Source organism: Salmo trutta, chromosome 18, assembly GCF_901001165.1.
Source record: "Salmo trutta chromosome 18, fSalTru1.1, whole genome shotgun sequence".
Classification (NCBI taxonomy): domain Eukaryota; kingdom Metazoa; phylum Chordata; class Actinopteri; order Salmoniformes; family Salmonidae; genus Salmo; species Salmo trutta.
Window position 1 is genome coordinate 4,234,708 of NC_042974.1, and position 12,761 is coordinate 4,247,468.

Genomic DNA, 12,761 nt, shown 5'->3' on the forward strand with positions numbered 1-12,761 from the left:
AAATAAGTGCCTTGCTCAAGGGCGGCGTAACGGTAGTAGACACCAGCAGCTCTTCAGTGGCCAATTCAGTCCCAACCTTTTCATCTCCTCTATACCCTCATGCAGGGCTACACACAGCACCAATACAACACTGACTGATGGTTCCCTGTTATCCAATCATGTAGGCTGCTCTGACTGAGGAAGTCACTATCAGGGTGAGAAGATAGAAGGCTTGAGACCCACAAAACATCTTGTCAGTCAATCTCTGTCTACAACATGTTGTCTACACTCTTATAAGAAATGGTTCTATACAGAACCAATAGGTTCTATATAGAACCCCAATGAGCCCTTGTTTCTGGATGAGGGAACTGCAGAATAGAACAGAGCAGGCCTAGAGTAGAGGATTTGTATTTGTAGTACCGTGAACTGCCACAGAAGGAGCCCTCTGACAATTTGAACATGCCCTCCTGATTTGCATAGGCAAATAATGTTCTATATAATTATTGAGCGGAAACATGCTATTATAGCTCAATGGTGTCCAACAATGTAGGATATTTCTCAATGAACTTAGTATTTAGAATCAAAAAGCCCTTTGGGCTCCCGAGTGGCGCAGCGGTCTAAGGCACTGCATCTCAGCGCTTGAGGTGTCACTACAGACACCCTGGTTTGAATCCAGGCTGTATCACAACCGGCCGTGATTGGGAGTCCCATGGGGCGGAGCACAATTGGCCCAGCGTCGTCCGGGTTTAGCGGTCTAGGCTGTCATTGTAAATAATAATTTGTTCTTCAGCTGGCTTGCCTAGTTAAATAAAGGTTACATTTTCAAGAACAAAAGTAGCTGTACTCTTATAGCCTAGATTTATATATCAAGTCGGTGGTTTCTTTAGCGCCACATTTTGGTCACTCTATCATTATCATCCCAAATGGTTACATTTTCTATCCTAGGCTCCTACCACATACCAGGCCTCTTTAATTAGTCTAGGAACGAAGATATACAAAATATTTTCACTCAAGATTAGAATCGAATGAGAGAAGTGCCCCCACTTTATGGGGGTACAGTTTAATTAGGTGAAGGTTCTTTGTAGGAAATTAAAAATCTGATTAGCCTGGCTCGTTACCGTTCCCGAACAGACGGGGATTACCAAAGCCCCTCTTATTATTGTAAAGCACACGTCAGCTAAATAAAAAGACTATCCACCCATTTCCAGAGCGGATAAATACAGCCTAGACATAGTCTACTACAACACGCAGCCTCAGCCAGCCAGACGTATCCTAGTCCTAAACGTGAATACCCTAGGTAATGCCACTCTTCGCTGCATGTGGAGTGTGAGTGTGGACAGCTAGAAACATGTTGACTGAGTCACTGCTGCCACATTCCAGGAGAGGAGGACTGCCCGGGCTGCCTCTCTTCTGATAAGCATCCTATGGTCTTCTGTACAAGTCAAGATGGCGGTGTCGGCAACGGAAAAGGACGCAATAGTGAGTACTACAATTTTCAGGAAAACAGCGGTTTGCTCGGGAATTTGTTGTTTTCTGTATCAGCACGTAAAACGTTGAAGCGTGTCATTTGTGGAGAGCTATAATTAACGCCATCATGAAGTTTGTATTATTGTGTGGAGTAATATGTCAATAGGCTGCCTGTGCATTCCCAAGCACAGCCCGAGTCGACCTCTGATGTGGGCGCGGAACAAATTCAATGATTCTGCAAGATAACATGTTTCTGTGTGGTGCTCACCTAGGTCGTTTGTCCGATACGGTGCATTACTTCTCGGTATCAGTTTACAATGTGGGCTGTCTATGTGCGGGTTGGTGGTAATGACCGACCGTTCTCACAGGTCTTACCCGCTCTAGTCTAGAACATGACAGATGTTTTGACAGCCATGGGTTTCCCCACCTTTTCATTGTTGAATAGCGGCATGAGGACCACGCAGAGAAGACATCTAGAGCAATATGCAGCCTTTTAAAACGCTAGGCTACTCCGCCCATTGAGTAGGCTACTATCATTTAGGCTGTACCTGATCAATACGTTGTGTTTTTTTCTTTCCCTTTTGTCTCTGGTGGTTTTGAAGAATACTGAAGATGACCATCACAACGATTCGTTCGGGAACCCCGGGCTCATCTCGCCGGATAGGGAGGACATTGCACGGCTTCTGGTGGGACGATTCATCCTGAAACATCCACGTTATTCAATATAAATGCCAGTATTATTTTCTTTGTCCACATTATGTGTTGTGATGATGGTTTAAATGTGATGATTTAAAATAAAATATTGTCTCTCAATCGTAGAAGGTGCCATTCAGCGGCCGCATCAGAGGTGGTATGAGGCCGGGGAAGAAGGTCATTGTCATGGGCATTGTTGATCTGGAGCCGGACAGGTAGGCTAAAACAATAACCTCCACTCATTAGGTCTTAGCTCTGGTCCATGTCGTTGGACAGGTAGGCTAAAACAATATCCCCCACTCATTAGGTCTTAGCTCTGGTCCATGTCGTTGGACAGGTAGGCTAAAACAATATCCCCCACTCATTAGGTCTTAGCTCTGGTCCATGTCGTTGGACAGGTAGGCTAAAACAATAACCTCCACTCATTAGGTCTTAGCTCTGGTCCGGGGCGATATAACCTCCACTCATTAGGTCTTAGCTCTGGTCCATGTCGTTGGACAGGTAGGCTAAAACAATAACCTCCACTCATTAGGTCTTAGCTCTGGTCCAGGGCGATATAACCTCCACTCATTAGGTCTTAGCTCTGGTCCAGGGCGATATAACCTCCACTCATTAGGTCTTAGCTCTGGTCCAGGGCGATATAACCTCCACTCATTAGGTCTTAGCTCTGGTCCAGGGCGATATAACCTCCACTCATTAGGTCTTAGCTCTGGTCCAGGGCGATATAACCTCCACTCATTAGGTGTTAGCTCTGGTCCAGGGCGATATAACCTCCACTCATTCGGTCTTAGCTCTGGTCCATGTCGTTACGTGCAGCTTGCTGATGCTGAGCCTTCAACCTATTCTTGAGGAAGAGAATGCGCTCTGGACTGGAGCTAACTAGGTCTATTTGTCAACTGCACCCTGGCTTATCTGAATGAATGTCATTACCAACTTCTTATCTTTCATATACTGCTTTTTCATTAGAATGTAAGTCCCATTCCATTTTAGGTGGAGATCTGATTCTGTAAGAATGTAGTCTACAGAATGAATTGTTGTGGACCTGTGTATTACATGTTTAATTGGTGAAATGCTGTGTTTTCTATGTTATGTCTGCTGAAGAATGTGAATCTAGCCTAATAAGGAGAGAGAACATTTATTGTAAAAGACAGAATCGAACACAGGCTCAGAAAGGAAAAAGTTCAAAAGAATAGTTTATTATTAGCAGCATGGCAGAAGGCGAAGAAAAAGCCTGGGGGAGGTGAAGAGGAGACATGGAGAACTGTGTGGGTGGGTGTGTTGAGAACGGAGGGCTTTTTCATAATGCAAGGCAGGGTGTTCACAGTCAGGCCAGGCTGAGGCAGAGCTGGTCTGTCTCAAGAATGGCACCCTATTCCCTATGTAGGCAACTAGGGCTACATTGGCCCTCATCAAACGTAGTGTGCTACGAAGGGGATAGTGTGCCAGTTGGGACACAGTGCTTGTTGAGACATTTTAGGGTGTGTCCTTTATAGGCCTCAGTAGAAACTAATGGTCAGTTTAAAAACACATTTAGTGACATCAGTTTTAAATGCCTGGCGCACAATATTTATGTGGAAGTTCATGGCAGATGTCAACATGCTGCTCCTCCAGATGCAAAACATAATGACAACAGTATTATGTGGTGTTTCTCCTACACAGACACCATGTCCCTATGGGCCCTCCTATGTCCCCTACAGCACCATGTCCCTATAGGCCCTCCACTATGTCCCCTACAGCACCATGTCCCTATAGGTCCTCCTCTATGTCCCCTACAGCACCACGTCCCTATGGGCCCTGCTATGTCCCCTACAGCACCATGTCCCTATGGGCCCTCCACTATGTCCCCTACAGCACCATGTCCCTATAGGCCCTCCACTATGTCCCCTACAGCACCACGTCCCTATGGGCCCTGCACTGTCCCTACAGCACCATGTCCCTATAGGTCTTCCTCTAAGTCCCCTACAGCATCATGTCCCTATAGGCCCTCCTCTATGTCCCCTACAGCATCATGTCCCTATGTCCCCTACAGCATCATGTCCCTATAGATCCTCCTCTATGTCCCCTACAGCACCATGTCCCTATAGGCCCTCCTCTATGTCCCCTACAGCACCACGTCCCTATGGGCCCTGCTATGTCCCCTACAGCACCATGTCCCTATAGGCCCTGCACTGTCCCTACAGCACCATGTCCCTATAGGTCCTCCTCTATGTCCCCTACAGCATCATGTCCCTATAGGCCCCCCTCTCTGTCCCTTACAGCTCCATTACCATTGTCCCCATAGGGACAGGTTATCCTAGGGCTCCCACTAAGGGACAGGTTATCCTAGGGCTCCCACTAGGGGACAGGTTACCCTAGGGCTCCCACTAAGGGACAGGTTAACCCTAGGGCTCCCACTAAGGGACAGGTTAACCCTAGGGCTCCCACTAAGGGACAGGTTAACCCTAGGGCTCCCACTAAGGGACAGGTTAACCCTAGGGCTCCCACTAAGGGACAGGTTGCCCTAGGGCTCCCACTAAGGGACAGGTTACCTAGGGCTCCCACTAAGGGACAGGTTAACCCTAGGGCTCCCACTAAGGGACAGGTTAACCCTAGGGCTCCCACTAAGGGACAGGTTAACCCTAGGGCTCCCACTAAGGGACAGGTTAACCCTAGGGCTCCCACTAAGGACAGGTTAACCCTAGGGCTCCCACTAAGGGACAGGTTAACCCTAGGGCTCCCACTAAGGGACAGGTTAACCCTAGGGCTCCCACTAAGGGACAGGTTAACCCTAGGGCTCCCACTAAGGGACAGGTTAACCCTAGGGCTCCCACTAAGGGACAGGTTAACCCTAGGGCTCCCACTAAGGGACAGGTTAACCCTAGGGCTCCCACTAAGGGACAGGTTAACCCTAGGGCTCCCACTAAGGGACAGGTTAACCCTAGGGCTCCCACTAAGGGACAGGTTAACCCTAGGGCTCCCACTAAGGGACAGGTTAACCCTAGGGCTCTAGCTCACCTAAGGGACAGGTTAACCCTAGGGCTCCCACTAAGGGACAGGTTAACCCTAGGGCTCCCACTAAGGGACAGGTTAACCCTAGGGCTCCCACTAAGGGACAGGTTAACCCTAGGGCTCCCACTAAGGGACAGGTTAACCCTAGGGCTCCCACTAAGGGACAGGTTAACCCTAGGGCTCCCACTAAGGGACAGGTTAACCCTAGGGCTCCCACTAAGGGACAGGTTTACCCTAGGGCTCCCACTAAGGGACAGGTTAACCCTAGGGCTCCCACTAAAGGACAGGTTACCCTAGGGCTCCCACTAAAGGACAGGTTACCTAGGGCTCCCACTAAAGGACAGGTTACCTAGAGCTCCCACTAAAGGACAGGTTACCTAGGGCTCCCACTAAGGGACAGGTTACCTAGGTTAAAAAGGGATATTGTTAAACCAGCACAGTGACACCTATTTCTTTTTTCTTCTCTACGTTTCTTTCTGTCTCAGCTTTGACGTCAGCCTGACTTGCGGCCGCGGCACAGAGAAGGAGGAACCACAGCCGGATGTGGCCCTGAAACTCAGCGCTCGATTTGCCGAGCGCCAGTTTCTGCGTAACTCCCGCGTCTCGGGAAAATGGAGCGAGGAGGAGAAGTCTATCGACTACTTCCCCTTCATCCCTGACCAGCCCTTCAGGGTACCTGTTACCCTTATCCTAACCTCTAACCTGACCAGCCCTTCAGGGTACCTGTTACCCTTATCCTAACCTCTAACCTGACCAGCCCTTCAGGGTACCTGTTACCCTTATCCTAACCTCTAACCTGACCAGCCCTTCAGGGTACCTGTTACCCTTATCCTAACCTCTAACCTGACCAGCCCTTCAGGGTACCTGTTACCCTTATCCTAACCTCTAACCTGACCAGCCCTTCAGGATACCTGTTACACTGATCCTAATCTCTAACCTCTAATCCTAACCCCTAAAATATAATCCTATCCCCTAACCTCTAATCCTAACCCCTAACCTCTAATCCTAACCCCTTATCCTAACCCCTAATCCTAACCTCTAATCCCAACCCCTACCCCTTAATCCATAACCCTAACTGGACCAGGCCTTCAAGATACCATAACACTCCACTCTCTTTTTAAATTCTAACCCGACCATCCCTTCAGGGTACCGAGAACACCTCACGTTCTTATCCAACTTGTCCCAAATGGCACCACATCCCCTTTCTAGTAGACTTCTTTTGACCAGAGCCCTATGGGGCCACAGTTAACAAGGGTCTTAACTTCACGATAATTGGCCTTCCACCACTATCTCTATCTCATACACTCCCTCGCTCTACCCCTCTCTGACTTGTCTTTAGTTGCTGTAATATGATTCAGTACAGACGTTATGTAAAGATATAGCCCAGTGATAAGGAACACACATTGTTCCTTGTTGTGGTTTTATTGTAAAGCAGGTTGCTCCAGTCACACATTTGGAAGAGGACTGGAGGATGAGGGTCAGAGGATGAGGGTCGGAGATGTCAGAGGATGAGGGTCGGAGATGTCAGAGGATGAGGGTCAGAGGATGAGGGTCGGAGATATCAGAGGATGAGGGTCAGAGGATGAGGGTCGGAGATGTCAGAGGATGAGGGTCAGAGGATGAGGGTCGGAGATGTCAGAGGATGAGGGTCAGAGGATGAGGGTCGGAGATGTCGGAGGATGAGGGTCGGAGATGTCGGAGGATGAGGGTCGGAGATGTCGGAGGATGAGGTTTAGAGATGTGATTAGTTATGTAAAAGCTAACAAGCTCTCTTTCATTTGGAGAAAGAACCACATGGCCACATAATGTGACTTGGTTTAGAAATGGGGTGTTTTATTCTGTTCTCTCTCTCTCCTTGCCTTTTCTCTTTCTCCATCTCTCTCTCTATCTATCCAGATCGAGATCCACTGCGAGCACACGCGCTTCCGGATATTTGTGGACGGAAACCCGCTCTTTGACTTTTTTCACAAAGTGAAATCTTTGCCGTCCATCGATACAGTGAGGATAGAAGGGGGTCTACAGATCACCAAGCTAGGCTAACCATCCCAGCTGCCATGCCTGTGTGTGACACAACAAGAACTCAATACAGGTGAACACACACACCTGTTACTACAATACCCACAATGCAACACTGCAGCGACAGTGGGCCTAGCGCTTTGGAAAGGCCTCGCCATCCCGGTTTGGTTCTGCCATCCCTCCTCTTCTTCTTTCCCTTTTATCTTGTCATGTCTCTACCAAGATCTGACGTTATTGTGACCTTCCTAATTGTTGGTTGAATGGTTGCAATGCAACGCAGCTCTGCGTGTCTTTGTTCTGAAAGAATTCCTTTGTTTTCTTCCTCAGTTCTGTGTGTGTCAGGGATCTCACAATATAAACGCCTGCTCATGGTTACCAAGCATCCTAAGGGGATTTTGCTGAGAGAGGGGGCCCTATTCCAAATGTAATAGTGCACTGCTTTTGGGGCACTATTGGGCACTAGAGTGCTATTTGGGACACAACCGTAGAGCACCAAGAAGTATTTGCTTTCATGTGGAGAAATCCTACAATTCTCAGGAGGTTTCTCAGGAATCAACACCATTTATCACCTAAATGAGGGTTATTTCTTGGGGTTGACAAACTCAATATTATGGGAGCTTCCATTTTTGCACTCCCTCCCTGTTCTTGAATTGGGTTTTATTGGTTGGTTGGTTGGTTGTCATGGTTATTGGCATCCTAACTCAATGACCTACATACAGAGGTTGCATTCTAAATTGCATTTTATTCCCTATATAGTGCGCTACTTTGATCAGGGCCCATTGGGCTCTGGCCAAAAGTAGTGCACTACGTAGGGAATAGGGTGCCATTTGGAAAGGGAAATGAGGAATATATTGTGGAGTCTCGGCAAGATGTACCGTAGCAGCTTTTTGATTGAAATGTCTTGTAACTGTATGCAGTGTATTAATGGTGGTTCTTACTCACAATTTCAGTTCATTGCAACCATTCTCCTCCTGTAGATATAGATATTGCACTGACATAGAGCTACATGGTAGTGAATAGAATGTATAGTTCATTTGGAGCTTCGTTTACATTGCTTATTTAAGAGTGATGAACGATTGGTTAATTTAAAGGGGTAGTTCACCACAAAATCCCATTTTTATCAGATGTGTTTTATACCTCAACTGTTCTGTGTGGAGCTAATAAACTGGAATTAGAGGTGCCAATCTTTCCTATTCATTTGGGTTCTAGATGAGATCAGTAGGTTTCTCCGAAGGCTCACAGCAGTCTAGACAACACAACACGTGGTGTGGAATATGGACTCAGATGGTCTTTCTAGACTTGAAAACATCCGAGCAAATTTTATCTTGGAGTGAACTATCCCTTTAAGGTGTTTGCTTAACTGGACTCTGACTTGTAAATGAAGAAAAACCCCAGAGTGAAAACACACGCAGCGATGGCCGGCACTTAGCCTAAACAACCATTCCACTCAAACCTCGCTGTCACAGACCAGATTATTACTGTATATGCAAATGGTGGATTCTCTTCCACACTTGAGCATTTTTTAAACCAGGGTCGTATTCATTAGTGCACACCGAAGTGAAATGTTTTGCCCAAAATAAAAAACAGTTTACCCGAAACTGTAATCGGTACTTCTTGAAGTTTACAGACTGTTCCGTTAGCTAGCGATTAGCGGTTGATTGTTGTGAAGAATAGTTAGAGGCTGATGTTGTTATGAATGTTCAGCAGCCATGTTTTTCTATGGTAGCATACCCACTGGGAACAGACGTCAGTTCAACGTCTAGTTTTGATTTAAATTTGGTTGAGTTGTCACCTAATGTGAAATCAACGTGAAATCAACAAAGAATTTCACCATGTCATTGGATTTAGGTTAAATGTTGAGTGAAAAAAAGATCCTTATGTTGATGAATTTTTGCAAATCCAATCAGTTTTCCACATTGATTCAATGTCATCACAAATACTTTTTTGGTTGTTGAAATGACGTGCAAACAACGTTGATTCAACCAATTTCTGCATCTGAAATGGCACCTTACACTTCTAGGAAAAAAGGTGCCATCTACCTGGAACCAAAAAGGGTGTTACCTGGAACCAGAATGTTCTCCTATGGGGACAGCAGAAGAGCCCTTTTGGAAGGCTTTTTTTCTAAGAGTGTATTACCTATTTAGTGCACTACTTTGGATCAGTGCCCACCACTTCATCAACACAGAGCTACTACTGTTCACCAATAACTGTCATATGACTCAGTGGTTTAGTGGAGGGTAAATTCATGTGATCGCAGCTTACACACCTTTTGTATTCTGCGTAAGCATTTACCCACCTATTGCAGAATAATGCTTTGAAAATATATAGAGCGTTACTTTACTCACCACAAACAGGGATCAGAGTTTACCTACCTATTGTTATTTACCACGACATCACTGATATGCCTCTAACAACACACTGCCCCATGTCTATGGCCCAATGCATCTTTCTGTCTCTCGACCCCTCTCTCTCTCTCTCTCGACCCCTCTCTCTCGACCCCTCTCTCTCTCGACCCCTCTCTCTCTCTCTCTCGACCCCCTCTCTCTCTCTCTCTCTCTCGACCTCTCTCTCTCTCTCTCTCGATCTCTCTCTCACGAAACTGAGCCAGGAGAGCAAGAATGGGGCACACGGACATCACATGGTGCCTAGGGGAGCTATTGTGCTCCATCAAAGCTCTCTATTGTCTCTTACTGGGCTTAGTTGTGGGATCTCTCCTCCTCTATATTGTCTCTTACTGGGCTTAGTTGTGGGATCTCTCCTTCTCTATATTGTCTCTTACTGGGCTTAGTTGTGGGATCTCTCCTTCTCTATATTGTCTCTTACTGGGCTTAGTTGTGGGATCTCTCCTTCTCTCTATTGTCTCTTACTGGGCTTAGTTGTGGGATCTCTCCTTCTCTATATTGTCTCTTACTGGGCTTAGTTGTGGGATCTCTCCTTCTCTATATTGTCTCTTACTGGGCTTAGTTGTGGGATCTCTCCTTCTCTCTATTGTCTCTTACTGGGCTTAGTTGTTGGATCTCTCCTCTATATTGTCTCTTACTGGGCTTAGTTGTTGGATCTCTCCTCTATATTGTCTCTTACTGGGCTTAGTTGTTGGAGGGAGCGCTCATTCTTTGGTTGACCCTACATAATGCACAACTTTGACCCTAACTTTAACCCAAGACACGTTTGACCCTAAGTGCACTACTTTTGACCAGGGCCCAATGTATGGAATAGGGTGCCATTTGGGATGCGTATTTCCTGTTGGAAGCGAGTCAGCTCTGAGTTGTAGATGAGTAGGGAGGGACTTTGGATTAAAGGTGCTACACAGGATTTTTTAAATGGCATTATAATAGTGGAATGATAGTGTTTCACATTATTACTTACCTGGCTGTGATATTTGCCTATTGATTTCTCCCTACGGAGAGGCATCTGTTGTCAAAATGGGAAAGCTGTTTTGACTTTGGCTGTGTTATCTATTTAAAATCTGGTCAAGTGGCCAATGTAGAAATCGCTCTGTAATTTCTTGATGAAAAAAATTCTACACTGTTCGCTCAATTTCAGTTTATGTGAGAAAACAAGCACTGACTAGTGTAGGGCAGGGGTATTCACCTCTGACCCTACGAGGTCCGGAGCCTCTGGTTGTCTGTTCTACCTGATCATTAATATCACCCACCTGGTGTCCCAACAAAAAGCAGTGGAACTGGCTTGGAGGTCCAGTGTTGAGTTTGAGGGGTGTAGCTAAACATATGTTCAGTAATAAAACATATATAGTTTTTCCAGCTGTTCGAAGCTGCTGGACCAAAACAGAAAGTAAAAGGCTCAGTTGTGAGTCTCCATGTTACGGGGAAATGGGATTCTGGGGGTGTAGCACCTTTAAGTCATGATAACTTTGAAGGTTGAGGGGTTGGTTGTTTGGTGTTTATTTTCTTTGCTGTAGTCAGACATCCCTCTGTACAGTGCTTCAAATGGACCCTTCCTTGGTTTACCCCTGTAATGTGCTTCAAATGGTCCCTTCCTTGGTTTACCCCTGTAATGTGCTTCAAATGGTCCCTTCCTTGGTTTACCCCTGTAATGTGCTTCAAATGGTCCCTTCCTTGGTTTACCCCTGTAATTTGCTTCAAATGGTCCCTTCCTTGGTTTACCCCTGTAATGTGCTTCAAATGGTCCCTTCCTTGGTTTACCCCTGTAATGTACTTCAAATGGAGCCTTCCTTGGTTTACCCCTGTAATGTGCTTCAAATGGAGCCTTCCTTGGTTTACCCCTGTAATGTGCTTCAAATGGAGCCTTCCTTGGTTTACCCCTGTAATGTGCTTCAAATGGTGCCTTCCTTGGTTTACCCCTGTAATGTGCTTCAAATGGAGCCTTCCTTGGTTTACTCCTGTAATGTGCTTCAAATGGTCCCTTCCTTGGTTTACCCCTGTAATGTGCTTCAAATGGAGCCTTCCTTGGTTTACTCCTGTAATGTGCTTCAAATGGACCCTTCCTTGGTTTACCCCTGTAATGTGCTTCAAATGGTCCCTTCCTTGGTTTACCCCTGTAATGTGCTTCAAATGGAGCCTTCCTTGGTTTACCCCTGTGAGATGCTTCAAATGGTCCCTTCCTTGGTTTACCCCTGTAAGATGCTTCAAATGGACCTTTCCTTGGTTTACCCCTGTAATGTGCTTCAAATGGTCCCTTCCTTGGTTTACCCCTGTAATGTGCTTCAAATGGTCCCTTCCTTGGTTTACCCCTGTAAGATGCTTCAAATGGTCCCTTCCTTGGTTTACCCCTGTAAGATGCTTCAAATGGACCCTTCCTTGGTTTACCCCTGTAATGTGCTTCAAATGGTCCCTTCCTTGGTTTACCCCTGTAATGTGCTTCAAATGGTCCCTTCCTTGGTTTACCCCTGTAATGTGCTTCAAATGGTCCCTTCCTTGGTTTACCCCTGTAATGTGCTTCAAATGGTCCCTTCCTTGGTTTTGCCCAGATAGGCCACTGCACTGACTGAACCCTGTACAGTGCATCACATTCAGCATGGGGGATAGTGAATGTTTGGTAATGAATGTGTGTGTGCTATATCAGACGTTCAGTCTCTGAACATCATTACAGTAGGCAGTCCATGACAATATTCTGTGGGATGTTCAGTAGGCTACATATCCACAGGTCTTTTCTGTAAGAGAGCAATAACATCCTCCTACAGCCTTCCCTGTAGCTCAGTTGGTAGAGCATGGTGTTTGAAACGCCAGGGTTGTGGGTTCGATTCCCACGGGGGGCCAGCCCAGGAAAAAAAATGTAAGTCGCTCTGGATAAGAGCGTCTGCTAAATGACTAAAATGTAATGTAAATGTCTGTCTTTTTCTCCTGGATGGTCACACAGGGTTTTCCTGAGGTACTAAGATAGAGAACTCATTTTTGCATGACGGGCACTCATTTCCGTAAGGAAACTACAGTAGGCTATTAGGAAGGCAATACGAGGACAGACAGAGAGAGAGAATGAACCAGCCCAATGCACTGACCTCAGCAGTATTGTATCCTTAATGTTGTATTAGGCTGAGTCTGGGTGTGTTTCGGGTGGCTGATTTTCATTGTCGGTGCTGATCTGGCTGTAGTGAGTGGAAACTGTCCCTCGTGAAACCACAATTTCTGGCTGTAGTGAGT

General features: G+C 46.3%; 1 protein-coding gene, 1 long non-coding RNA gene and 1 other non-coding gene across 3 annotated transcripts; all 3 read left to right on the forward strand.

Annotated features, from left to right (window-relative positions):
* The first annotated feature begins 1,108 nt into the window (after nucleotides 1–1,108).
* LOC115152779 (galectin-related protein) lies at nucleotides 1,109–8,741 on the forward strand. Its single transcript, XM_029697566.1, has 5 exons — nucleotides 1,109–1,458; nucleotides 2,049–2,132; nucleotides 2,266–2,354; nucleotides 5,613–5,799; nucleotides 7,024–8,741. Exons 1-5 carry the CDS (start codon nucleotides 1,426–1,428, stop codon nucleotides 7,165–7,167), a joined length of 537 nt encoding a protein of 178 aa, XP_029553426.1. The 5' UTR covers nucleotides 1,109–1,425; the 3' UTR covers nucleotides 7,168–8,741.
* Nucleotides 2,406–3,307, forward strand: LOC115152780 (uncharacterized). The gene is made up of 2 exons (XR_003867574.1): nucleotides 2,406–2,446; nucleotides 2,611–3,307. It is a non-coding gene; the product is annotated as an uncharacterized LOC115152780 (long non-coding RNA).
* A 3,562-nt stretch (nucleotides 8,742–12,303) lies between the features above and the next one.
* trnas-uga (transfer RNA serine (anticodon UGA)) lies at nucleotides 12,304–12,379 on the forward strand. The gene has a single exon. It is a non-coding gene; the product is annotated as a tRNA-Ser (tRNA).
* The last annotated feature ends 382 nt before the right edge of the window (nucleotides 12,380–12,761 follow it).